Consider the following 24,673-nt stretch of genomic DNA (forward strand, 5'->3'; position numbering starts at 1 on the left):
GGTTGTGAAACAAATGTTGGTGGTTTATCTGTATGCAACAAGAGATTTCTGTTTTAAGGCGAGCCTTTGTGAAAATGAGTACATCTCCTCAAGCCTTCCTGTCCCTGCGGTCCCATTTTGCCAGCTCTCATGCACTGATGTGCATCAGCCACTGGATACTTGGTATTGGAGATAGACATCTGTCCAACTTCATGATTAACAAGGAGACAGGTGGCATGGTGGGAATAGACTTTGGATATGCGTTTGGCTCAGCTACACAGGTATTTGCTTTTCTAATTAATTTGTTACAGCTTTTATGTGCAATGACATGTCTAGTCTCAGTGCTAAATTTAATGCTCCTTATTTGCCACTATTCTGATGCAAAATAATGTTTACAAGTTATTTCTAGTTAATAGAAGAAAATCTGTGTTTCCATATATTCTGAGACAAACAAGGAGCAGTAGAGTTTCGTGGAGTCTATGTGGTATGGTGGTATATAGTTCAGCCATGCTTTTAACCACTACCACTAAATATTCATGACTAGAGCTTTGATGGTCCTGTTCACCTGTGTCACACATTATTTTCAGTTAGGGGGCAGAGAAGGTTTCAAAGCTTGAAAAGAAAAAAATATTTATTTCTAATCCTTCTGTTCCAAGGCTTCTTAATTCTTGTTTTCTTTGATTGTCCATCCCCTTGCCTAGTTTTTGCCAGTGCCAGAGTTGATGCCTTTTCGTCTGACCCGCCAGTTTGTTAATCTGATGATGCCAGTGAAAGAGTGGGGTCTCATTTACAGTGTGATGGTACATGCCCTAAGAGCTTATCGTGAGGATCCAGATCTCCTCATCAGCACGATGGATGTATTTGTAAAAGAGCCTTCTTTGGACTGGAAGGTAGGATTTTTCCTTTCCTTTTTTTTTTCCACATGAAAATGCTTAAACTGTATTAAGGATAAAACTGATCAGAAAAGGAAGTATTTCCTGATGCTCACTCAGTGTTCCTCTTACCTTTGTTTTTCTAAGTTCTCAAAGAAACTGAACTTAAAGGATTTTAAATGATCAATGGACAAAGAATAGTAGCATGTGTCTGTGTTATCATTGTACTGTTTTTTATCTGCATGATAATCCTAAAAACGTGGGTATCTCTTGATCACGTTATGTCACATCACAGCATAGGTATTTTCATCTTTTTGTACTCAGACTCTTAAATTTACGTAACACTGTATGGTTCAATCTAATAATGACAGAGAAAAAATCTGAAACTAGTTGCATTTCAGTAACTCCAGTTGTAAATTAAATTTTGAGTCACTGCCTGAATAGATATCATCACTACTTTGCCCTCTATTGCATGTGCACTTGAGCTTGACTTGCTGTGATTGAGCAGCTTAAAGGGCTTTAAGTATATGATTTATGATAAATAGGGCAAATTTGTTTTCTGTTTAGAACTCTGAACAAAGACAGCTGAAAAAAGGAGGTACCTGGATTAAGGAAGTAAACACATCTGAAGTAAACTGGTACCCTTTGCAAAGAGTCAGCTATGTCAAACGAAAGCTTACAGGTGCCAATCCAGCAACAATCACTTGGTAAGATGCTCTCCTTCTGCTTTCATCTGCTTCAAGAGCTTTGGCAGTCTCCTGTGTCAGATTCCACTCCATTCAGATAGAATGGCAGCTAAGAAAAGAGACAGGCCCCCTGTCAGAATCGTTTGGTCAACACATACAAGCCCTCTGAATCGCCCTATCAAACACCAGATAACTCCCCATTAGTGTTCCTGCTGCAGCTCAGGCCTCCTGAGCAGTTTTACTGTTCCTGGCAGCACACACAACCCCACCCTGTAAGCCTGCCTAACTTCTCACTCCTCAGACTGCTGTTCTTTATGTTCATCTCCACAGCTTCTAGTCTGGGGGTGGTATGTAAATCAATATGCTTCTGCTGGACAGTTGCTTGAAATGGAACCTAAACCAGCTGTATGGGAGGCATGGAGGTATTGCTGTTTCCCAAAAACACCAAATTCAAATCTGATGGCATTCCCAAGTTTTTTATGTCTGTCTAGTCAAGTCTGGTTAAAGGCAGAAAAAGTTCAGTTAAAGTACAATTAATCCCTTCCATCCTCTTTTAAAAAGACATTTTGGATTAATCAAGAGGAGGCTGAAAAGCAAAGAAAAGCCTGTTTTAAAACCATGCAAACACTGAAAAGTGCAGGACTTGGAAGTAGTTCCTTTTGTGGTCAAGGCTGTACTGGAAAAGGCAGCAAAATATTCCTTGCAGACACAAATCAGTAGGGCAGGTAGGGAGATAACAGCCCAGGTGTGAGCTGCTGCTGTCTTTCATTTAGACATCTTTGATGAGCTGGAAATACTCCTGGTAAATATAATATGTCACTAATAATATAAATATGTCACTATAAAGGACACTTGAAATCATGAGTCGCCTTCCACAGCTATTGAATGGTCTCCACACCTTGAAAAATAAAGCTGCAGGAATTGTGTTCAAGCACTGTTTGGTGTTTAAAAATCCATCACAGATGGTTTTGCTTGTTTCTTGTAGTAAGATCTTATTTTTGTGTTCTCAATTTTAGTGATGAGCTGCGCCTCGGCCACGAGAAATCACCTTCTTATAGCGATCTTGCAGCTGTGGCTCGTGGTAATGCTGATAACAACATCAGAGCCAGGGAGCCAGAGGATGGCCTTTCAGAAGAGACACAAGTGAGATGCCTGATCGATCAAGCAACGGATCCCAACATTCTTGGCAGAGTTTGGGAAGGATGGGAAGCCTGGATGTGAGTGACTGCTCTCTAAAGCCCAGGCTGCCAGGGGACGTATACTGTAATGCACAGCTGCAACCAGATCAGAATTTGAAGGCCAAAAAGGAAAAAAGCCCAAACTCTTAAATAATGATGATAAACATGGTTAACTTCGCTAATATAGAAAATAGTATTTTTTGTATTAAAGCTGTATTAAAAAAGTGACTTTTTGTTAATCATTTTTCTTATATGTGGTTCTGTAACAAAGCAGCTTTATTGTCTGTGCTGAAGTTAATGTAGAAAGAGCTGGAGGGGTTGTAGAGCTTAAAAGACTTGCTTGAAAGGCACTGAGATCGCTCAGAGGAAAGCACAAATTCATACTCTGTGAACTTGTAGGCATCCGTATCGTCTGTGCTTTTGTCTTTTACAGAGACCTTGGTGACAATCAACTGAAACCACTCTGCAGACATACCTTATTTATAATTAAAACTAGGAGATTGTCATATCAATAGTAACAGTGAAGCACACAGTAACATTAAACAGAATATGGTTTTTGGTTCTAGATAACACCTTAAAGTATCTGAATGGTTGTTTCCTTACTGGAAAATGAGATAATAATGATGAGACCATTCTAGCAGATTGTTTTTTAACAATTGGAGGTTATACTGTTATCTCTGTCCTTCAGAAGTCTACACTCCTCATGTTGTGTTAATTCCAAATCACTTGTTTAGCCAAAGCCAAAAGTAGCCACTGCTGACACAGCAGAGCACTGTTAAGCTTCTTGCCATAACTGTAGCACAGGAATGGCTACTGCACTGTGGTGCTTCTTTATACCGAAGTGCAGAAGTTGTGCCAGATGCAGCCCTTTCTCTCAGGCAGACAGTTTTCAGTTGTGTGGGTTTTGGCTGGGATAGTGTTAATTTTCTTCTTAGTAGCTGGTGTGGGCTGTGGTTTGGATTTGTGCTGGAAAGAGTGTTGATAACACAGGATGTTTTAGTTAATTGCTGAGCAGTGCTCACACAAAATCAAGGCCTTTTCTGCCCCTCACAGCACCCCATCAGTGAGCAGGCTGGGGGTGCATGAGAAGCTGGGAGGGGACAAAGCCAGGACAGCTGACCCCAACTGACCACAGGGATATTCCATACCATATGGTGTCATGCTCAGCATATAAAGCTGGGGGAAGAAGGAAGGGAGGATGTTTGGAGTGATGACATTTGTCTTCCCAAATAACTGCTACATGTGATGAAGCCCTGCTTTCCTGGAGATGACTGAGCACCTGCCTGACCATGGGAAGTGGTGAATGAATTCCTTGTTTTGCTTTGCTTGCATGCACAGATTTTGCTTTACATATTTAGCTGTCTTTATCTCAACCCACAAGTTTTCTCACTTTTATCGTTCTGATTCTCTGATGTTGGCAGGGATAGAGCCACGACGTCATGTAACCTTGATGGCAAGTGCAGTGCAGCACAGATGGCAAAGGGGAAAAGAGTTCTCTCAAATATTACAGTTGCTTATTACTCAGAGTTCATTGTAGGAGATAGTTTCCACTGGGGCTTTTAATAATTATCATAAAAGGTATAATAAAAATGAGTCCTTGCCCTTTCACTACCTACAATCTTTCCTTCCTGCCTCCATGGTGATGGGGCAGGCCCAGTCTCACTGAGGTCTTCGAGTGCTGCTGGCACCAGGCATGAATGAATCTCAGCTGGAGAGCTGGGAATCTGCATCCTGGATACAAGGCCATGGAAAACGGGGTGGGGAAGTTTGCTCGCTGGGGTCTAGTGGATAGTGAGGAAGCTCTTCTGTTTCAAATACTTCCAGCAACAATTACTATTTGTTACCTTCCTCTTAAACAACTGCGTATATTTATTAGGTCAATAGTGTTGCAAATGAAGACATTCAGAATCTTTTTATCAGATTTTATTAATTTGAAATATTGTTCAGCTCTATTTTTGTAGAGGAAATGTCTGTTGAAACTTTCAGATGGATACCTCGTTTCAAAAGCTAACTTAGGGCTTTTTAATCACAGAACACACCCATTTATAGGGGTGATAGCTCATGGACAGTGGTTGTTCTTTTCATAAGCATGTGTGATACAGTCTATATACACTTGTGTAGGGTGTCTTGCTGCATTTTATTCTCTTAATTGCTGGTATCAGAAAAGACAGCAGCACTAAGTCTTGGGTAGGTGAGGCAACCTGCTTTCACCCTGCCACTCTACAAATAAAGACAAGACAGTTTGAAGCACAATAAAAAGCTACATGAAAAGGCAAAGGGGACATCTGGAAATCAAGTGGCCACTGGTAGGAGGTGTTAATTTCGCTTTTGGCACATATCTCAGATACTCACTGGGTACTTTGACCTGTGCTGGGGAGGACAAAGTTTAGGTTTATAGTTTAACGAGGCTCTTCTGTAGGACTTTCGATACCTTCAGCAACAATAGATGTTTGTGTGCAGCAAGACTCCATCCTTGGCCTTTGGGAAAGGAACTGCGGTGAACCCTGGCCCATGCCCTATTCTCCGTAGGGAAAAGCCCTCAGTCCAGGGGTGAATGGCTTTTGGATATGCAGAAGTAATCTTGGTGGTGCAAAAGAACCTAGAACATGCCCATGACACTTAAAACAGTTTAAAACTCCATTTTGGCACAAGAATAAGTGCTATATGTGGAAGCCACAGCAGTGCTACTAGGGGTGTATTTGTTGAGCTCAAGTGCCAGCTGAGGAGCAAAACACAGAGCTGCTGGGTTTTCACAGGCAGAAATGCATCCTATGCAAAGCAAGTGAAATTGCCCTAATGGAGCTTTCCCCGTGCAGCTGAATGAGCCTGGAACCAGCCCCAACATGCGTCAATCACAGCTGCTGTCTCCAATCCTGGCTGAAGGGCGCTGCTCTCAATAAAACACAGCAGTTGAAAGGAAAGGGCTGAAGCCAGCCTGTGAAGCAGCAGAAGTTCTGATGCAATGCAAACCTCAAGTCACTGGGCTCAGTGCTTGATGGGGCGGGCTTGTTTGGCTTCCAGAAAAGAGTCAGATTATCAGGGTTGGAAACTGCTTCAGGTCTCCTGCTGCAAAACAAGACTGAGTAACTGTTCACAAGTACAGCAGCCTATTTTCTCCTCAGATTAAATAACGTTCTGTGCACGCTATCTGAAATTCCCTGGTTGCAGCTAAAAAGCTATGTAAAGCATTAACATGGGTTCTCAGGAGGTTCTTCTTAGTGTATAGAATAGATTAATGTTTAAGACAGTGCTTAGCACCCTGTCAGTCTTACAGGTCCCCCTGCCTCAAAGTTACAACCCTGCTGAGCACAGAGGAAAGCTCTGCTGCCTGCAGTCTCCTTTCCCAGCTGATCAAGAGGTTCCTGCCTGGGGCTTGTCATAGCATTTTCCCTTAGTCCCCACCACTGCCACCCAGTTTAAATGTTATCTCGAGGTGTCTGTGGTTGAGATGTGGCACAGCACCAGCACACGTTTGGGCTCAGAAAGGAGCCTATGAGCTCTCCGCAAGAGCAATGAATGAGGCTTGTCTTCAGCCGTGGAATAAGGAGTTCCCTACAGTTCTCCTGCTTTCGTGCTGAAGGCTTTGGCCAGCCACTTCCTCAGGTAAGTGAGTGCCTGCATTTAGAGACGCTCCTCCCCAAACTTCATGTTTTTCAAAATCAGAGACTTAAAATAAGCATTTATTGCAGTTACTTTAAACCACTTTCTCTTTCCCCCTCCCAAGTACTGAGGGATGAGGGTCTGCAGAGTCACTCCATGGACACCACGTGCCTCAGCTGGAGATAACCTGGAGTTTAAAAACTCCACTGTGAAGCTCTGCTGCTTGTAAGAAACAGCACCTGTGCAGAAAGGCCATGCCCAGCATCCATCCACAGCACCGAACAGTGCCTCTGGTGTTGTAGAAAAGCTACCAAAGAGCTACCCCCTACATTAAACCAACAGAGCCCAGAATCAGGGGTTTAGGGGTTTTCTTGTTGCAAAGTTTGGGAAGAAGTGGCCCGAAAGGACTGGAACAGGCTGGGTTACAGTTTCCACTCTACAGGGGGGTTGTTTTCCTTTCTGGTGGGCCAGGAGAGGGGAACACTTGCTCTACCAGTCCTTTAAACCCACAATAAATGATACTGTGCCAGATTTCACTTAGTTAGGCAGAAGATGTAGCTCATTAATCTCATCCCTAACAGAAACTCATGCAAAACCCCTTGACAGGAAAGGTTCAGCACATCCACCACGGAGCATGAGGAAACAAGGAGCACAGCATCTGAGGCATTTATTTCACTGCGGCCTTTCAGGAGCCCAGGGTGGAAGATTAAATTCAGCAGGTACAGGTGCCGCTGAACAACCCACAGCCAGAGCGTAGGTATCAAAAGAGCTAAAAAGAAGAATCCTTCCACTTACCAGCAAGGTCTTTGTTCACTCGGAGCAGGGTGGCTGCAGGCTGGATCAGCAATGAGCTGACCCCAGTGAGTACAAGTGTTGTCATGAGCAAAATCCTGTTGCAGAGGCTGGAGACAAGGCAAAGGCAGGAGCCTCGGCAGGGTTGGGATGAGGGATAGGGAGGGTCTGTCCAGCAGTCACTGTGCTGGCTAATGAGAGCCAACACCAGCCTCAAGGAGGTACAGTCCCTCCCTAGGAGAGTGCCGGCAGCTTTTTGACTCTCCCCAATCTCCATGTCCCATTCCCGGGTCAGCCCTCGAGTGCCAGTCCTGGCTTCTGTCTGTTGAATTAAACAATCATCGCCCTCCTGCTTCTCCGTGTGGGGAGGAGAAAATCGGGAAAACTGCCTCTGCACCTTCTCCCCATTGTCAGCATCCCGACAGCCTTTCTGGTGCTGGAATGTGGATGAGGTGTCCCTCCTGCAGCTGCCTTGCTCGAGGCCATGAATCCCCCAGGAGCTAGCTCCCCTCAGCCCTGTAGCACCCCAGGAGCAGTGAAGGGCTCTTCAGGCTCTGCAGGACCAGCCCAGCCTCGACAGGTTCCCAGCCCTGCTGTTCCAAAAAGTCCTGCACATCTGGCCAGAGGTGAGCATGCAGGAAGGAGGATGGCAGGGATTAAAGCCAGGCTGAAGCGTTGCCCTGATTACTCACCTTCCCTGAGTGGCCTGTCCCTTGTTTATGAGGGAAAACTAGTCAGAAGTACAATGTGATTTCATTCCTGTACCTCAAGGACTCACTCAGGGTCCTGGGGCTGCCCTGGGTTCACTGCCAGCTCTCCAAGGGATGTAAGGTTTTGTCCTTTCTACAGAAAGGGTTCTTGTCCTTTCTGCCCAGGTATAAATGCTCCTCTTGACTTCACTTGGAGCAGGAACCCCAAACAGGTTTTAAAGCAATTCAGACACTCAGAATGTTTCTCACACTGTGTGAGCTCACAGGATCCCAGAGGTAAGCCAGAATTGAGTGGGTCCAGTACTCAGCAGCATGGGTGAGGGAATCAAGGGCTTGTCTCTGCTTCTCTGCTCATGAAATTACTTGTGCAGATGGGAACAGATTCAGGTGCTGAAATGCCAGGCAAATCCTCCCAGGGAACAGCAAAGCCTGGATACCATCCTGTCTTCAGCCCAGCGCTTTGGTAAGTGACAAGTATCACCTACTCACACACTCCTGGGTGCCTTGGTGCAGGTGTTACACCACCCCAGGGCCTCACACACTGAGTGACACGTGGGGAGCCCCTCAAAATGTGCTCCTGAAAACACACATCTCCAGCCCAGCAACAAACACAACCAACTTCAGCCTTCCAGGGTACAGCTCCCACCGCTTGGTTTCAGGGCAGGGATCAACAGGTCTGACCATGAGCTCCGAACACCCCTCCAGGTCCTGAAGACACTGGAAGCAAAGCTGCACCCACAGAGATAGGCTCAGGTGTGACAGGGGTGGCAGATACCGAGGCTTACGCAGGGTGTCCATGCCCAGTGGGGCCATACACTGAAGGGTTTTGGGAATCTGGTTGCCGTGCGGCAGGGTGCCCAGCGGGGCCAGGTGACCTGGCTGGGAATTGAGTCTCCTCTGCGGAGTAACACATGATGGGCATTAAAGGAGGCTGCCCAGGCTGGCACAGTTGCACGCCAACACTGATGAGCAGCTGCCCTTTGGGGAGAGGGACTTCAGGGAGCTGGAAGCACAACACGGTTCCACATAAACAGGAAAACGAGACGCTGTCCAAGGCAAACCATCATTGCATGGCTACAGCAGGTGAGGTGATACCAGACCCTGCCACAGAGCTGGGAGGGAGCCTGCGTGTCAGATTGCCTTCCCTTTCTGAGCTACCTTCCCATGCTTTTCCCACCCGCCCTCCTACACTTCATGCAGAGGAAAAAGGTTCAGGAGCACTATGTTCCCTGCAGACAGCCAGGCCAGGAGCAGGTGGCACAGAGTCATGCGACGTGAATATACCCCAGTGCTGAAGGGCAGAAAACAACATGCAAAGCTGGGCTTGGGGGAATGTTATTTATTGAAGATGTGGAAGAGGAAAATTGTTTCCACTTCTTGCATCACTGTCAGTGCTGAATGCTGATGTGGAAGGAGGCTGCAGGATCAAACCCCTGATGAGCAAAGCAAATCGAGTATTTAACAACGTTATGTCTCTGCGGGGTTTACTGCAGCACTAGAGCTGAGAACAAAGCCAAGCCCCTCCACATGGAGCCTTACCTGCCAGATGCAAAACCTCACCTGGCAGGCAGAGCACACTTACCCAGATCCCACGGGCTTCCCACAAGGAGCTCAGAGCCAAAGGGAGAGCGCAGATCAGCTCTGTCCCAGCTATTCCTGTTAAAATACATACCCCTTAGAGAAACAGCTGCGCTGCTGCAACAGCTGCGGGACCGCCGGATGGAGCCCTGCCCAGGGAGATGCCATGGGCCCTGCACATACCCACGCTCCACAGAGAGCCACCACTGAGTGGCACGGCACAGCTTCATGCTTCATCTGAGCTCTAGGCTGGGAAGTCAGTGGCTGCACTGGACATAGAAACATGGAATGGTTTGGGTTGGAAAAGACACTCAAGTTCATCCAGTTCCAACCCCTTGCCATGGGCAGGGGAGCCCTCCACTAGACCAGGTTGCTCAAAGCTCCATCCAGGTTGCTCGGAGTCCTGCTGGTGTCACAAAGCTAGACAGGTCTTCTGAGGAAAAATTAATAAATCTTAAAATAGAATTTTCCAAGGGTTTTTTATGTGTTTTGTTTGCAAATCAGGCATCGGAGCACCTGCGGGTGATGCCAGGGGGTTATAAACTGTTAAGTAGCTAGAAAACTTAGGTGTTTCACACACTTGAACTTAAAATAGTTCCATTTATCTGATACTTGCCAGTTTAAAGGTAGTTGTTAATCGGATGAAAGGGAGGGGGTTTATAATTACTAACCATCAGTTTTTAAAGAGGTTTAACTTCACCAGGCACCCTGAAGTAGCTAAAGATGCCTTAACACCCCTTTTCCCACGGGAGCATCCTGCAGGATGAAGTCCGAGCAGCCACCCTGTCACCGGAGTGGGGTGTTCCAGCGCTCTCCTCCAGCGGGAGGAGCGGAGCCTCGGGAGGGCGCTCGGGCGATGCGCAGGGACACGCGTGGGGCCGGCAGCATCCTTCCCGGAGCGCTTCATCCAAGGCGCCTCTGGGGAAACGTGTGTGGAGTGGGTGCAGCGTGGGGGGGGAGCGGTGAGATGAGCCTTGTCCGCTGCCCCGTGTGGAAGTAAGACAGGAAAAGAGTAAAGTAACGCTCGACGGGAGCGCTGTAAGGGGCATGGGGGGACGGGTTGGTCGGGGAGGGGGCAGGCGCCCGACGGAGGAAAGGTCCCCGAGAGGAAAAGTTCACCCTTGACCCCTCGGAGAGGTCTCCCCCTGCCCTCGGCCATCCTCCACCGGGAGGCGGCAGCTCTCCGCGGCGGGAGCCCTGCCTCCGCGGCCGCGCACCCCACCCGCTCCCGCCCCCGGTCCCCGGGGGTGCCGGGAACACTCGAGGTTCCCCGTCACTGGGGCAGGAGGCGGGGCCGGCGCCGTATAAGAAGGGACGAAGCGGGCGTTTCGCTCCCAGGTCCAGAGACGCCTTGTCCCATCCCCGCTTCCTATCGCCGAGCGCGGCGTGACCCGAGCCCGGATCGATCCCCGCGGGGAGGCGAGGCGGCGGCGGGACCGCAGCAGGAGCACCGGTACCACCACCACCAGTACAACCAGCAGCACCAGCAGCAGCCGCCCCGCTCCCCACCTGCCCGTGGCGGAGACTGGAGCTGCGATCACCGCGGAGCGGCGGTTGGTGCCCGCGGTCCGGAGCCCCTGTGCCGCGACCGTGCGGCGCCGCGTCCTGCTGGCCGATGAGCGCCGCGACTCTCTACAGCCTGGACTCCCCGGCATGCTATAAGAGCTGGTGCCTGGAGCCTGCCAACTTCTACGACGCCAAGGTGGGCTGCGGCGGCGGGCCCGGTCCCGCCTGCAAGCCGGGGGGCCGCGGCGGCTGCGGGATGAGCGGCGAGGAGGCAGGGGGCGGCCTGGGGGGCAGCGGCACCAACCTGGCGGAGCTGAGCGCCGCCGCCCCGGCCATGTATGAGGACGAGAGCGCCATCGACTTCAGCTCCTACATTGACTCCATGTCGGCCGTGCCCAACCTGGAGCTCTGCAACGACGAGCTCTTCGCCGACCTCTTCAACAGCAACCACAAGCCCGAGCGGGGCGGGGACTACGGCGAGTACTTGCCGCCGGGCGGCGGCGCCGGCCGCGACCCCGCCAAGGACCTCGGCGCTGCCATGACCACCCTGCTGGGCGCCGAGCCCCGCACCGCCTCCTCGTCCTCCTCCTCTTCCTCCTCCTCCTCCTCTTCCTCCTCCCGCGGCGCGCTGAAGCAGGAGCCGGACTGGAGCGACAGCGACCTGTCCTCCTCGCTGCTGCCGTCGCAGATCGCCACCTGCGCGCAGACCACCATGAACCTGAGCGGGCAGCCCACGCCGCCCACCTCGCCCGAGCCGCCGGGCAGCAGCTCCCCGTCCAGCTGCAGCACCCGCTCGCCGGGCCCCGCAGCGCCGCTGCCCGGCCCGGGACAGGGAGTCCCTGCCCCGCCGGCCGCCGGAGGGAAGGAGCGGGGCGGCAAGAAGTGCGTGGACAGGTTTAGCCCCGAGTACCGGCAGCGCCGGGAGCGCAACAACATCGCCGTGCGCAAGAGCCGCGACAAGGCGAAGCGTCGCAACCAGGAGATGCAGCAGAAGCTGCTGGAGCTCTCGGCCGAGAACGAGAAGCTGCACAAGAAGATCGAGCAGCTCACCCGGGACTTGACCAGCCTGCGGCACTTCTTCAAGCAGCTGCCCAGCGCCTCGTTCCTGCAGCCCGGCTCGGGCACCGACTGCCGGTAACCGGGGCGGGGAGCGGGACGGAGAGACGGACTCCGGGAGACTGTGGATCATAAATAAATACCTCAGCGGCCGCGCCGGGCCGAGCGGAGCCTCTGCGGGGCCGGGCTGCGGCGTCCCGGGCCGGGCCGGGTGCGGGGCAGGAGGCGTGAAGCCGCGGTGAGAGCCGCCGGCCGCTTGCGGAGCGTCGGAGCGACGCGGGGCCGGGCCGGGGTCTTGCACCACGAAACTTGCAAAAAGAAAGAAAAAGAGGAAAAAAGCTAAATATATATATATATATATTTTCTTCTCTCCCCTTAAATTATTTTTGTAATGGTAGTTTTCATCTTTTCTACATTTTACTCATACCGATGCAGCTATGGTACATCTGTTAAAATGATTCAACCCCCCATGTATTTTAGGCAGTAGGATGAAAACCCAGAAAGACTGAGCATGCTCGACCTTTTATATCAATTTTTACAGCATTTCTAAGAATAAAAGAACAAAAAGCATTTTAAAACAACCCTGCTCTCGTTTGCTCTGTGTGGCGAAGGCAGCGGGGGGGGGGACGGGAAGCGCTCGGGAGGGGCTCCCGCAGCCGAAGCGGGACGGTGAGGGCAATCGGGGGGCTCCTTTGGTTCTCCAGCAGCCGCAGGGAGGTGCAGTGGCCGCGGGAGCCGCTGAGGCTCTCGCAGGTGGTGGGTACAAAAGTCTGTTTGTCCCGGGAGCTGCGTGGCTGGGCCGAAGTGCTGAGTCAGCTGCTGGCGCTGAGTTGTCGGCGCCGAGTAGCGGTGGCACATGGCACAGAGCATGCTAGGGGGCTGCCCTGGCGCCGGGACACCTCCGGAAACAGGGCATTAATAGTAACGAAAAGCCTACCTGAACATAGGACACTGTTGGTTGACATTCCTGCTAAGAAACCTCGACGCGTTTTTCCAAAGCTGCACCTCCACTAATGCTCCTAAACATTACCACTAAGCTTGAACCAGATGTGGGCTCAAGGGAGGTAGCGTTGGGTCCATGCACTTCAGCCTGCTGTGGGCTATTGCGAGCTGGCCACTTTCACTGATCCCTGCTAGTGAAAGCGAGAGCGGGCAACAACACCGAGTGACTGTTACAAAGGGTTAGGCAACTTGTCTGAGTTTTATTAGTGCAGGCACAAAGTGACAGCATCTGCAGGGCACTGGCACAAGCACGGCATGGTGGGACCAGCACCTCCACAACCAGCACTTTCTGAGAGAGCTGCCTTGCTGGCTCCCGAGGGGTGACCCTGGCCTTGGACAGAGCAGTGTCCTCTATGCAGGAACGGGTTGACATCCCCTTTTTCCTTGTGGGGAGGTAGGTAAAAGACTGAAACAGACAAGAGGGGGAAAAGAGGGATTCAAAAGCTGGGCAATCGTGACGTATGTAAAACTTTCCACTATCGGCCACAGCCGCAGGAATGATCAGTGCAGCAACAGGCTTGCTGGTCCTTTTCTGCTCGGTGATCACATACAGGACCTGTGCAAAACCATTAATTCTTCCTCCTCTAACCTGTAAGGGGGTTTTCAATACTGGGGAAGGGGAAGGGGGGAAAAATCTAATGTCTGACAAGACTCTCGCATCTCCAACAATGCACACATAGGAAGATTTGGGTATTATTTATCCGATCTGTAATCCCTGTCTCTGTACAGCCTGGGTGAGGATATGTATGTGGCCTACAAAACAGTTTGCTTGTTACCCATAAGAGAAACTATAATGAAACACCCGCTCTGTGGGAAGCTACAGATAACACGGTACTTCTATGCTCAGAGACCAATTAGCTGTAAAACATTAACTTTATATGTGCTTGACACTTCAAAATATAAGCTTTGTTCAAATCTCCATCTTTATAACATTTATTGCAAGGTGATAACAAATGTTACAACTCAGAACTAGTGCAGCCAGCAGTACATCTGAAATCCACTGATAAAACTCAGCTTAGACCAATGTTCACTGCCTATAGCAAGGTATTTATTTCGAAAATATCAGTAAAATATATTCCCTCTACACATAAATACAGTATTATGAAAGAAAAAATATTCACAACCATTCAAAACTTCCACATGAGTTGGTTTATACACATCAACAGCAAACACACCAAAGAACTGTGTTCTTTAATGCTGAACTGATCCGAAAAAGCAGAGTTCAGAAAGTTGAACAGATTTCTTTTGTATAGGTATTTCTCCAGGACTCGCACAATGTGCTCTGGAAATCACAGTTTTAATAAACTATTTGAATACTTATCTCGCTTGCTTTATACATTATCTGTGGCACTAGTTAACAGATAACCATATTACAAAGTCCACAGATACTATAATAGCTGACTAGAGTTCAACTCAGTGTCTTGCTGCTGCTTCCAGAAGGACAATTTCCTCCAGTGCAATGCAGTTGGGGTGGCTGGTTATGGAGCGGACGTAGCAGTTCAATAACCCCACCTCCTTTCCCAGCACGCTCTGCACCTCATAACTCTGCAGTGATAAAAGCATGTTGATTAAAACAAACAGTCCTGGACATTCTGTTCCAAGCAGCATTCGGCTGGGAAGATGCAGGGTGTTACGGTCCCCTTCCAACAGACAGTATTTTTTAGTACTCAGAAAGAGAGGTGCATTAGAACTGACAGAAAGGATTTAATCCATTAGATTTTCAGTAACTAGATCTCCTGTTTCACGTGCTGCCTCCCTCCCAGGCTTTTTGACATGAGCTGGTTAAATATAATAATAAAGAAAGCTACTGTGAGTTTGAACTCAAGTTTGTTGAAGCATAACCTACATGTGCTCCCTTTGCCTAGCTTTCTGACACTCACAGAAACGTGCTAGCAATGTGCATGTACAAACTAGGCATCAATTACCTCAGATAACAGCCACTAAAGGAAAAGATAGTTTGTAACTCGTTTTATGCATCCCTACACACCAACTTTGTGCTGTACCATCACCAGCACCTACATGGTCCTGCTGTTTAATGACCTGACTGGCAGTTTACCCATGTGAGTAGTGCCTAGGAGGATCCGTAGAGCCTGTACTCTGTCTGGAGGAGAGGGATGGGGTGATTCCTCTAAAAGGAGACAGTGTGTTAACAGAAGCACTGGTAACAATGACACCTGATGCTCGGTTTGAGAGGGTTTCTTAGACTGCAGGTTACCTCCATATAAGCCAATCCTATGCTGGGCTGCATCAAAAGCAGCATGGCCAGCAGGCTGAAGGAGGTCGTTCTCCCCCTCTACTCTCATGACACCCCATCTGTAGTACTGTGTCCAGCTCTAGGGCCCCCAACACGAGCAGTGTTGGAGTGAGTCCAGGGAAAAGCCATGAAGAGATTGGGGCACTGGAATGCCTCTCCTATAGGACAGGCTGAGAGAATTCGGCTTGCTCAGCCCAGAAAAGAGAAGGCTCTAGGGGGACCTTAGGAGCAGCCTTCCAGTACCTAAAGGGGCCTACAAAAAACCTGGAGATGGACATTTTACAAGGGCCTGTAGTGACAGGACAAGCTGGAATGGCTCTAAACTGAAAGGGGGGAGATTCAAATTAGATATTAGAAAGAAGTTCTTCATTATGAGGATGGCGAGACACTGGCACAGGTTGCCCAGAGAAGCTGTGGCTGCCCCATCCCTGGCAGTGTTCAAGGTTGGATGGAGCTCTGAGCAACCTGGTGGAAGGTGTTCCTGCCCATGGCAGGGGGGGTGGAACTGGATGATCTTTAAGGGCCCTTCCAATCCAAACCATTCTATGATTCTGTGTTTTCTTTCTTCAGTGGGACTTGCCTAAAGCTGACTTCTGCCCATGCCTCCACTTTCATGTGGGCTGTGAATCTGTACAGGTATGGGATACCCATACCTGTTTCCTGGTTCAAGGTATAAACATACCTTCCCCCCCCCAGTTTATTTTTACCCCAGACTGGTTCTGCAGTTCAATTCACCACACAGCTGCACAAACAGCTATACTGGTATAACAAATGGGCTGCCACAAGTTAAGGAACAAATGGCCAGGGCCAGGAACAGCTAAACCCAACCTCCCATCCAAAAGAAGTGATTACAAAGCTACATCCTTAGAAACTTTAGCAGCAGTGGCAAAAAAATGCCACCTCAAATGGTATTCCTTGTGATTCATCTTTGTTGAGATGTGCTGCTTTTTAAAATGCAGTGGCTCAGAGATAGAAATGCTTGTGAAAAAAAAGGGAAAAAATTATTCCTGCATTTCAGCTAGGGGAAAAAATGTTTCCAAGTTGCCAACGTTCAAATACTGGCATTATAAAAACTGAAATATGAAAAAGAGGTTGGTTGAGTTCTAATAACTCAAGAAACAATTGTGTTTTGTCAGTCTGTAACCAAACCAGACACATCCCGTACAACTTAACTACTTATTAAAAGAGCAATCATATTTTGGGAATTTCTTCATAATTTGGAATTTCTTCAAATTACCTTTGCTTAAATGAAATGCACACCCTCCAGCACAAGAAAAATAATTTATGATTTCAGAGCAATGTTCCACTTTAAATATTGCCATTAAATCCATTAAAAGCACGGAGCGTGTAATAGCAGCATGCTAGAAGACTGTGTAAGATGGAAAGCAAAATGACCTCAATGCATCATCTAACTGAAGATGTTTAATTGGGGTGATTAAGCATGATGAGCTGCCCTTTGCTCCCTTCCACATGCAATGGAGAGGGGGGAATCTCAGCATCCTAATTGGACTTAATCACCCTCTGAAGGTGCCACTCCTTCGCTGCTGACCATCCAGCAGCCAATGCCAGCCATGCACCTACCCAGTGCCTCCCTCACCTGTGATAAATCTGGGTCACTGTGTCAAATGTCAGGGTTCTTCTGATATCTCAGATTATAGGAATGACTACTTCGCAGTTACATAATCTGCACTTTAGCCCATGGATCCCCCATGGTTTACGCGTGTTTCATTCATACAGTTATAGAGCATTTTCTTGCACGCATTTTGCAAATTTCTCCACTATTCCACCTGCCAGCAGTTGTGCTATTAGACAGTAGTTGTTATACAGAGTTTGGAAGACCAGCCCCTAAAGGTGGGATGCTTGGACTGTATGTTTGGCTGTCAGAAAATGGAGTAGAGCCCAGCACTGCCTATTGCAGCACTGAATGTCTGGCCATACTACTGCTTGCAGCATGTATCTGCAGATCTTCAGCTGAGCTAAAGTTGTGTACACAGCCCATTTGCAGCTTCCTCTTGTAAAGAGGAGGGTGTCATGTGATAGCAGGTGGGAGGTGGCATTGCCAAAGGGCCCAGGTGGCTCCAATCCCAGCCTGGACAAGAGAAAAATAATTCATTGTTTCTAGAGAAACCTCTTGCCAGTCCTAGTGCAGTTCTGAAACAAGCTGCCTGGAAAGGCAGAAACTCCATCCCTGGAGGTTTTCAAGACCCTTCCAGCCAAAGTCACAACTGACCAGCCTACACATTGGCAATAGGCCAGTGTGAGTGCTAGGTCAGACAATGACCTCCAGGAACCCCTTTCATTTCTATGATTCAAGTATCTTTCCACCTGGTTCATGTCTCCTGCACTCTGTCTCTACAGTAAGTTATGATGTAGTTTAAATTTCTTTCATCAGCGTTCATTATACCTACCCCATCCTCACTGGCAGAGGACATCAAGAGGGAAGAGATTGTCTTTTGTAACAGCTGGAATGAGAAAATGAACAGGTTTTGGTCATGACAAAAAAATCCTACATACGCAGATACATGCTGTTCACAGGTTAAAACAGTCACACTGAACAAAGATTTATCATTTTAATATAGAATGGTTTTGCTTCTCTGGCCAAGAAAGCAGAGGAGAGGTGACACAGAAGATGTTCAGAATGGGAGTCTAAAAATACACATTCCTGTAGGCTGTGGAGACTGGCCCAACCCAACAAAGCCCTTCAGCTGGACCATAAACCAGTTTGCAAACCTCAGGGTGAACTCAATGACTGCATTATTTGAGTAAGAGCTGGGAACTGGGTTCTTAGTCCAAGGGAACATAAGTTTCTGATAGCAGATTAAATTATGGGATACTCTTATGTCTTTTAATTTTTCTTCCGACAAAGCTGTTTAGAGAACTGTGGCTTAAGGTACCTACATATGTGGCTTTAAGGTCTACGTATCCAGTCTCACCATACTCAATACACCAAAGCTCATTTCATGCCATACCTTCACTTTTACTGTACTTTGAGGTCGGGATGAACAACTCAAGAAGACTTCCAGCTGCATTTTCAAAACTGGTGAAATGACAACTTCAGAGCACTGGCTGCAATACAGCGATCCTCTGAAATACACCAGTGATGACAGAAAAACAGAAATGGAAAAGCTATCAGCTGTAAATCAAAACACACAAGGAACCAGCTAGCTTATTCTCTAAAATACTTATTGCTGGTAGACTGCTGGTAGGAAAGTCCGTGTAGAAATGCAGTTGGTAACAGCAAATAGGGCTCTCTGTTGGCAGAGCTAAGTAACTGTCTTGGAGAGAGACCTAATCTTCTAGCAAAAGGATCTTCCTTTTATATGTTTTGGCAACATGGTGGGAGGTTGCTATTTATAGTTACCTCGCTTAAGCAAATATTAATCCCCTAACCTTCTAGAAGTTATGGCAAGAGAGAATGTGTAGTATAGATTTGGCCCAAGTGACTTATTGATTTAGGCCCTTGTTCAGCAAACGTTCAACATTTTCAGCACATGCCTAAGCCATATGCATAAAATAAAGCCCAGCTCTAAGTGCTTGTTGGAATAACTTCTTAAACAAATATTGATGGTACATTGTTCTCCAAACGAAGCAGAAAGTCCTTCACAGTACAGATACTTTGTTGTTAAACTACACTACTATGTAAACATACATCCTTATTTTTTGCATGATAGTATAATATAGGGCAACTTTTAATTTCCCACCCACAGGCTATATGCAACAAAGCATAAAAGGTAAAGCTTTTCATATTTAGGGAAATGTTACCTATTTCAGTGGAATCAAACACACCAAACTTCTCCTTAGGCTTTTTGTGGGGTTTTCCAGTAGAAAGAAGTCCCCTTTCTTACTTTTTACTCTCTTTAACCCTCTCATGCTTTTACCCTGTCAGGTATCTCAGACTGTGCAAGAGCAAGATGATTATGAAGCTGAAGGGAAGGCTTTCCAAGAGCATGCAAGTGTGATGCAGGTTTAGGATTTTGGGTGGTAACAGGTCCTGTAGGATCAGTCTTCACATCTGGGACAGTTGTACTCCCAGACCCATCTGACATCCTTTTTAGAAAGGTTATAAATTTAATAGGTCTGAAACACAACACTTTCACACTGACGTAAATTACAGCAAAACTCACAGTTCATTATCAAAGTGAGGTGAACTGGTGGTACACAGGGGACAAGCTATGGCAGACAAACACAAAACACGACTTTTAAATGAGCTTAAAATCAGACCTGCCATTTATGTGGATGCTCATTAAAACTAATATTGTAATGCAGTGGGTATGAAATCTTCATGAGTAATACTTTAAGATTAGTTTGAAAAAAATGTGATAACTGCAAATTCAAACCATTTCATATCTACTTGTATCTTTCTCAATAAATTAATCTAACCTTGCAGGCTTTATCAGTTCATCAGCAATAAAAATACTACGTCTTAGCTCTAGGAAAGAACAAAGTGCAGCCTGTGCCTGCAGGAATCATTGCATCACCTGTTGCTCTTATGGCTACATCTGCAAAACACCTGGAGTGCTCTGGAGCACGCTGACTCTCACCTGTCCTGGGGACACTGTTCCAACTTTCCATTGCCACATCTGTCACAGGTAGGCCAGGAGAAAGCAGTGCTCTCATTAACTCCAACAACAGTACCTGCAGAACATGAAATTCTTACAGAATACTAGGGTTAAGCTAGCAAACACAGTCACTCCTGGCTTCACAGCAGGTTTGATCTTTTCTGACACTCAGCTTAAGACTTGTCGGAGCAAGCATCAGCTCTTCCAACAGTCTCACTCTTTCTCCTTTGTCCCTCCAACAAGGGATGGCAGTACTGCAGAGAGTGTTACATTCTGAAAGTACCATAAGGCAGATGATTGATAATTAACTTTCCAAACAGGTTCAGCTCTTTTGGTCTGGGCTTTATTGCTTTTCTGATCTGTTTCTGTTTGTTTGTTTTCTTTCTGGTTCTCTGATGTTTCTTTGGCAATAAATAGCTATAAAAAACATCAGGTCAGATGGCTTGATATTGATATTTGGGAAACACAAACCAATGAGAAACCCAATCCCTTTCAAAAACAATGATATAGGTTAAATTCCATGAACGGTGGAGTTACTCTTCATTTTTACTGGTTTAACAGAGATCAGATCTGGCTTACAGACTCAAGTGTGTGCCTAAGCGGGCAATGCCAAAGATACTTTTGACTAATATAAAGGGCCTTGCTAGTTTTGGCAGGACAAAATACATTCAGAGTTTTACGAGAAGCCAATAAAGAGTGTATTATATTTTATGGTAACGATACGCTGAAATTATTAATATTATTTATGGAGAAAATATATCAGATATTTTGAAGCATACAAAGTGGATCACCTGTAAGGATGAAGTTAAATTAAAATAAACCCTCACTGGTACAACAGAAGTACAGACTAAAAATTCCAGCTCCTATTGAGCAAGAATCTCACAGTTTCATACCACATGCAATAAAATAAACCCTTGGAGACTAAGGGAGCATTTACACAGTCTGGCCTGCAAGACAGGGTATTAATCCCTTGCTTTCCTGGTTCTCTTGGGGCAAGGACTGACAAAAAGAAGGGAGCTACGCATAAACAATGAAACTGTAATTTTCTTTGCAAATTCAAAGGACAGCAAGTCTGAATATCATGAAAGGTACTTCTCAAATACAACATTTATGACCCGATTTGTATGCATGCAATGAAACAACGTGGATTTCACTGACAGAATAAGCAATTCTGTCATAACAGTTACAAGAACAATTTTGATTCTTCAGGTTTTGTGATAACTGGGAGTTTCCACCAGTAATTGCTACCACAAGATAGGATGCTTTATGCCACAGCATAGGCATGTTTCTCTTTCAATTGAGTGAATGGAGTTAAATGCAACTGATGACCAGTCACAAGTGGTGTTCCCCCAGGCTCAGTAGTGGAGGCAGTTCTGTTTAATATCTTTATCAACAATGCGGATGAGGGAATCGAATATACTCTCAGTGTATTTGCAGACAGAAGGTTGGTGGGACTGTCAATCTGTTTAAGGGTTAAAAGGCTTTACAGAGAGATCTGTAAGAGGTTCAACAAGGCTCTGCGCTGGGTCCTGCACTTGTGTCACAACAACCCCATGCAATGCTACAGGCTTGGGGAAGAGTGGCTGGAAAGTTGCCTGATGGAAAAGAACCTGGAGATGTTGGTCAACAGCCAGATGAACATGAGCCAGCTTGTGCTCAGGTGGCCAAGAAGGCAAATAGCATTCTAGCCTGTATCAGAAATAGTGTGGTCAGCAGGACCAAGGAAGTGATTGTCTCCCTGCACTTGGCACCGATGAGGCTGCAGCTCAAATACTGTGTTCTGTTCTGGGCCCCTCACTACAAGAGAGATACTGAAGAGATGAAGCATGTTTAGAGAAGGGCAGCAAAGCTGGTGAAGAGCCTGGAGCACAAGTGTGATGAGGAGCAGCTGAGGGAACTGGGGGTAAAAGGAGGCTCAGGGAAGACGTAATCTCTCTCTACAACTACCTGAAAGGAGGATGGAGTGAGGTGGTTACTGGTCTTTTCTCCCAAGTAACAAGCAATAGGACAAGAGGTAACAGCCTCAAGTTGTGCCAGGGGAGGTTTAGATTTCATGTTAGCAAAAATGTCTTCACAGACAGGGTTGTCAAGCATTGAACAAGCTGCCCACAAGCGCAGTGGTTGAGTCACCATCCCAGGAGGTACTTAAAGGGTGTGTAGATGTGGCACTTAGGGACATGGGTTAGTGGTGGACTTGATGATCTTAAAGGTCTTTTCCAACCTACATGATTCTGATTCTTTCTCATGGAAAAGCTATCAATTAGTTTGCTGAATATGTTTCCTTCTTCATTAAAAATTCATTTTATAAACAAAACAAAATCCCCTTTTCTGACAGATTTGTTTCTTTTTAAGCCTTTTCATTTTCCCCCAGCTGTGTGCAACTGCAGGATGCCATTGCACAGGTAATATAAGTACATCTGAAGAGAATGAATCAGGATCATACTGGTGAGATTATGTCTAGTGGTTTATTTTGACAACAATGTCGAGTTCCCTTGAGTAAACCAACAGAGATCAGTGAAGTCAGAATAACTCAAAGCAGCAACAAGTCTAATAATCTAGCTTGTCTTGCACACAGTAATCTTGTGTGTCCTGCAAAGGGATTTCTCAAGTTTAAGCTGCTGAACAGCTGCATATCTTTGTCAAGACTCTAAATTTTGCTTGGCATTCACAAACCTTTTGGTATGTTCCCAAGACTCTTCTTTTAAATGGAAATACATGTAGTCAAAATTCAATTTTACCTCTAGCCCATTTTTATGGGTTGTGGCTGACATCATTAAGAAGAGACTGATAATAGAACACCACCTGGAAAAGCAGGTCTCTGATGAGGAATGTAAAGGAGGGCTGAGGAATAAAAGTAACACTTTTTCAGCACAATAGTTGAAACATTCAACTTTTTCCTTTTCTTTTTCCTTTTTTTCCCCCCACTTGGTTACCCTGATTAATGGACAGGAAGGGGAAAAGTTCAATCAAAAAGAGAAACCCAGGTAAGCAGACTGACCCCATTTTGTTCACTCTGCTAAGAGGGAAACTGAAAAAAAAACCAAAAACCCACACCCCTGAGTAAGGGCTTAGATATGAAAATATCCAATGTCAAAATTCAACCACTGGTGGTGAGTCATATACTGGGCAAATATCATTAATCAAGTAATATTCCCACATAACATGTGGTATGGACTAACTAGAATTTCCTCTTAAGCACAGTTAAGAGGAAAAACAGTTCTGTGCAGTATGAACTGCATATACATATACCAACAGTATGTCAAAATGAAGGCATCCTGTCTGCTGCTACACAGCAAGAAGAGGTTAGACATTACTCTGCAATGCATAGTGAGGAGAAAATAATCTATTAAGCCTGTGTTCACAGGTGAGAACCACAGACTCATCTTTTAAAGAAGTATAAACGTTCCCATAGAAAGCAACCACGGGTTTTCAATCATCTGTTGAAGACCAACATACTCTATCCCAGGGTTGATATTGTTGGACTTCCCTGAAACAAGGATTCCTGACAATTTCAGTGTATCTGCCTGGACTGCAACATTGCCCTTCTTGATGCGGAAGGAATCTCTGAAGTTCACCCAATCCAAACACCTGCTCAGATCTGGGTCCACTATGGAGTTGTACCAGGCTGCTCAGAGCCCAGCTGGGGTGTTTCTTACAAGCTAACTTATCCCATTTATACTCCTTCCCAAAAATGACTGATCTATCTAAATCTGGGCAGGCAGCATGGCAGTCCTGGCACTCCTGGAGGCTCTGACACTGTGTCCAATAGCTGTATCTGAGGATGGGGACTTGAATGACTACCTGCCATTTTCACTGGTTAAAAGTAAGTTTTTCTAGGGAAGGCTCAGCCTGCTGCATCCCTGGGAGCCAAGAGGAGCAGTCATGACTGCAAAGGAGCAGGAAGGAGCACTACTCCAAAAAAGGGTAAAGCCTTTGTAACATCTTTAATGGTTAGGTGAAAGGATGCCCAAGTACAGCATACATAGGTGTCCAAAACTACAGGAAGTGAAAGGAGGAACAAAGAAAATTAATGAGGTGAAACTGCTTCTCATTGAAAGTCAATTAACATCTCTCTGAGTTAAGAGACAGAGGCAATGGGTGCATCTTAGAGACCATAAACTTTTCTTTATGGGTTACTCCATCAAATACATATTCTCCCACCAATAAAGTAGAGTTAATGCTATTAGTTTCATTTCTTCAGTAGAAAGGTGTAGACACTAATTGAAATGGTGGATATATATCTTAAATGCTATTAAATGATTTTATTTACACATAAAAGCAAGAATTATCATTTGTACACGGCATTAGCATAGGTTTAAAGAAGAAACGTTATATTCTATGTTGGTACCAAGGTGTGGGAACATACTGGTAACAGCTACCCTGGACAAACTTCAGATTAAGCAAGACAAACTTGTAGGATTAATTTCTCCTTTTGTCATTCTTCCATCTGTAATACAGAACAGGGAAAACATGACACCTCCCACGCAGATAAAGTAAGTACTTGTTTACACAGTGGATCACAAACGTGTATTTTCTTTTGAAAGGTGGAAAACGAAAGGATCGAGAAATGTTTGATTTATCCTACTAGGTACACTGTCAATGGGACAAAAGAATATAGGCATTTCCCATACCTAGTTATAAAATTAACAGAAGTGATTAGTAATAGCATAACTATTGGAGAAGTTAAAAAGAGGCAAGAAAGGATTTCACACCCACTGACAGAAATATTGTTAAAGTAACTCACAAAATCAATGTGAGATGTACATAACAACCAAGGCTTTGAGTGAAGTGCCTCTAGTTTTGCTTGGTTTTCATTATGCAGTGTCAGAGCTCCAGATTTGTCACTGCAAGGTGCTCATTTATTAATCACAGAGGCCTTGCTAAGCTGTGGCTCTACCACA

General features: G+C 46.4%; 3 protein-coding genes across 3 annotated transcripts in view; 2 read left to right on the forward strand and 1 right to left on the reverse strand.

Moving 5' to 3' along the window:
• PRKDC (protein kinase, DNA-activated, catalytic subunit) overlaps nt 1–2,943 on the forward strand; it is a 78,755-nt gene extending 75,812 nt beyond the window's left edge. Inside the window, exons 83-86 of the mRNA XM_034062706.1 lie at nt 59–260; nt 681–869; nt 1,419–1,558; nt 2,554–2,943. Coding sequence (XP_033918597.1) covers nt 59–260; nt 681–869; nt 1,419–1,558; nt 2,554–2,758 — 736 coding nt within the window. The 3' untranslated portion in view covers nt 2,759–2,943. The remainder of the gene's footprint in view (nt 1–58; nt 261–680; nt 870–1,418; nt 1,559–2,553) is intronic.
• Nucleotides 2,944–10,715: 7,772 nt separating this feature from the next.
• On the forward strand, nt 10,716–12,538 carry CEBPD (CCAAT enhancer binding protein delta). The gene has a single exon (XM_034069858.1). It carries the CDS (start codon nt 11,011–11,013, stop codon nt 12,037–12,039), a length of 1,029 nt encoding a protein of 342 aa, XP_033925749.1. The 5' UTR covers nt 10,716–11,010; the 3' UTR covers nt 12,040–12,538.
• Nucleotides 12,539–13,878: 1,340 nt separating this feature from the next.
• The window catches only part of SPIDR (scaffold protein involved in DNA repair), a 201,391-nt gene continuing 190,596 nt past the window's right edge, over nt 13,879–24,673 (reverse strand). The window contains exons 17-20 of the mRNA XM_034064692.1: nt 19,755–19,848; nt 18,183–18,297; nt 17,622–17,675; nt 13,879–14,504 (exon numbers count right to left, since the gene is read on the reverse strand). Of these exons, the coding sequence (XP_033920583.1) occupies nt 14,373–14,504; nt 17,622–17,675; nt 18,183–18,297; nt 19,755–19,848 (395 nt within the window). The 3' untranslated portion in view covers nt 13,879–14,372. The remainder of the gene's footprint in view (nt 14,505–17,621; nt 17,676–18,182; nt 18,298–19,754; nt 19,849–24,673) is intronic.

The sequence above is a fragment of the Melopsittacus undulatus genome, chromosome 1, assembly GCF_012275295.1.
Source record: "Melopsittacus undulatus isolate bMelUnd1 chromosome 1, bMelUnd1.mat.Z, whole genome shotgun sequence".
NCBI lineage: Eukaryota > Metazoa > Chordata > Aves > Psittaciformes > Psittaculidae > Melopsittacus > Melopsittacus undulatus.

Excerpts from the sequence above, each read along its gene's own strand:
- CEBPD (XM_034069858.1), top strand. The coding sequence starts at position 11,011 with ATGAGCGCCGCGACTCTCTACAGCCTGGACTCCCCGGCATGCTATAAG.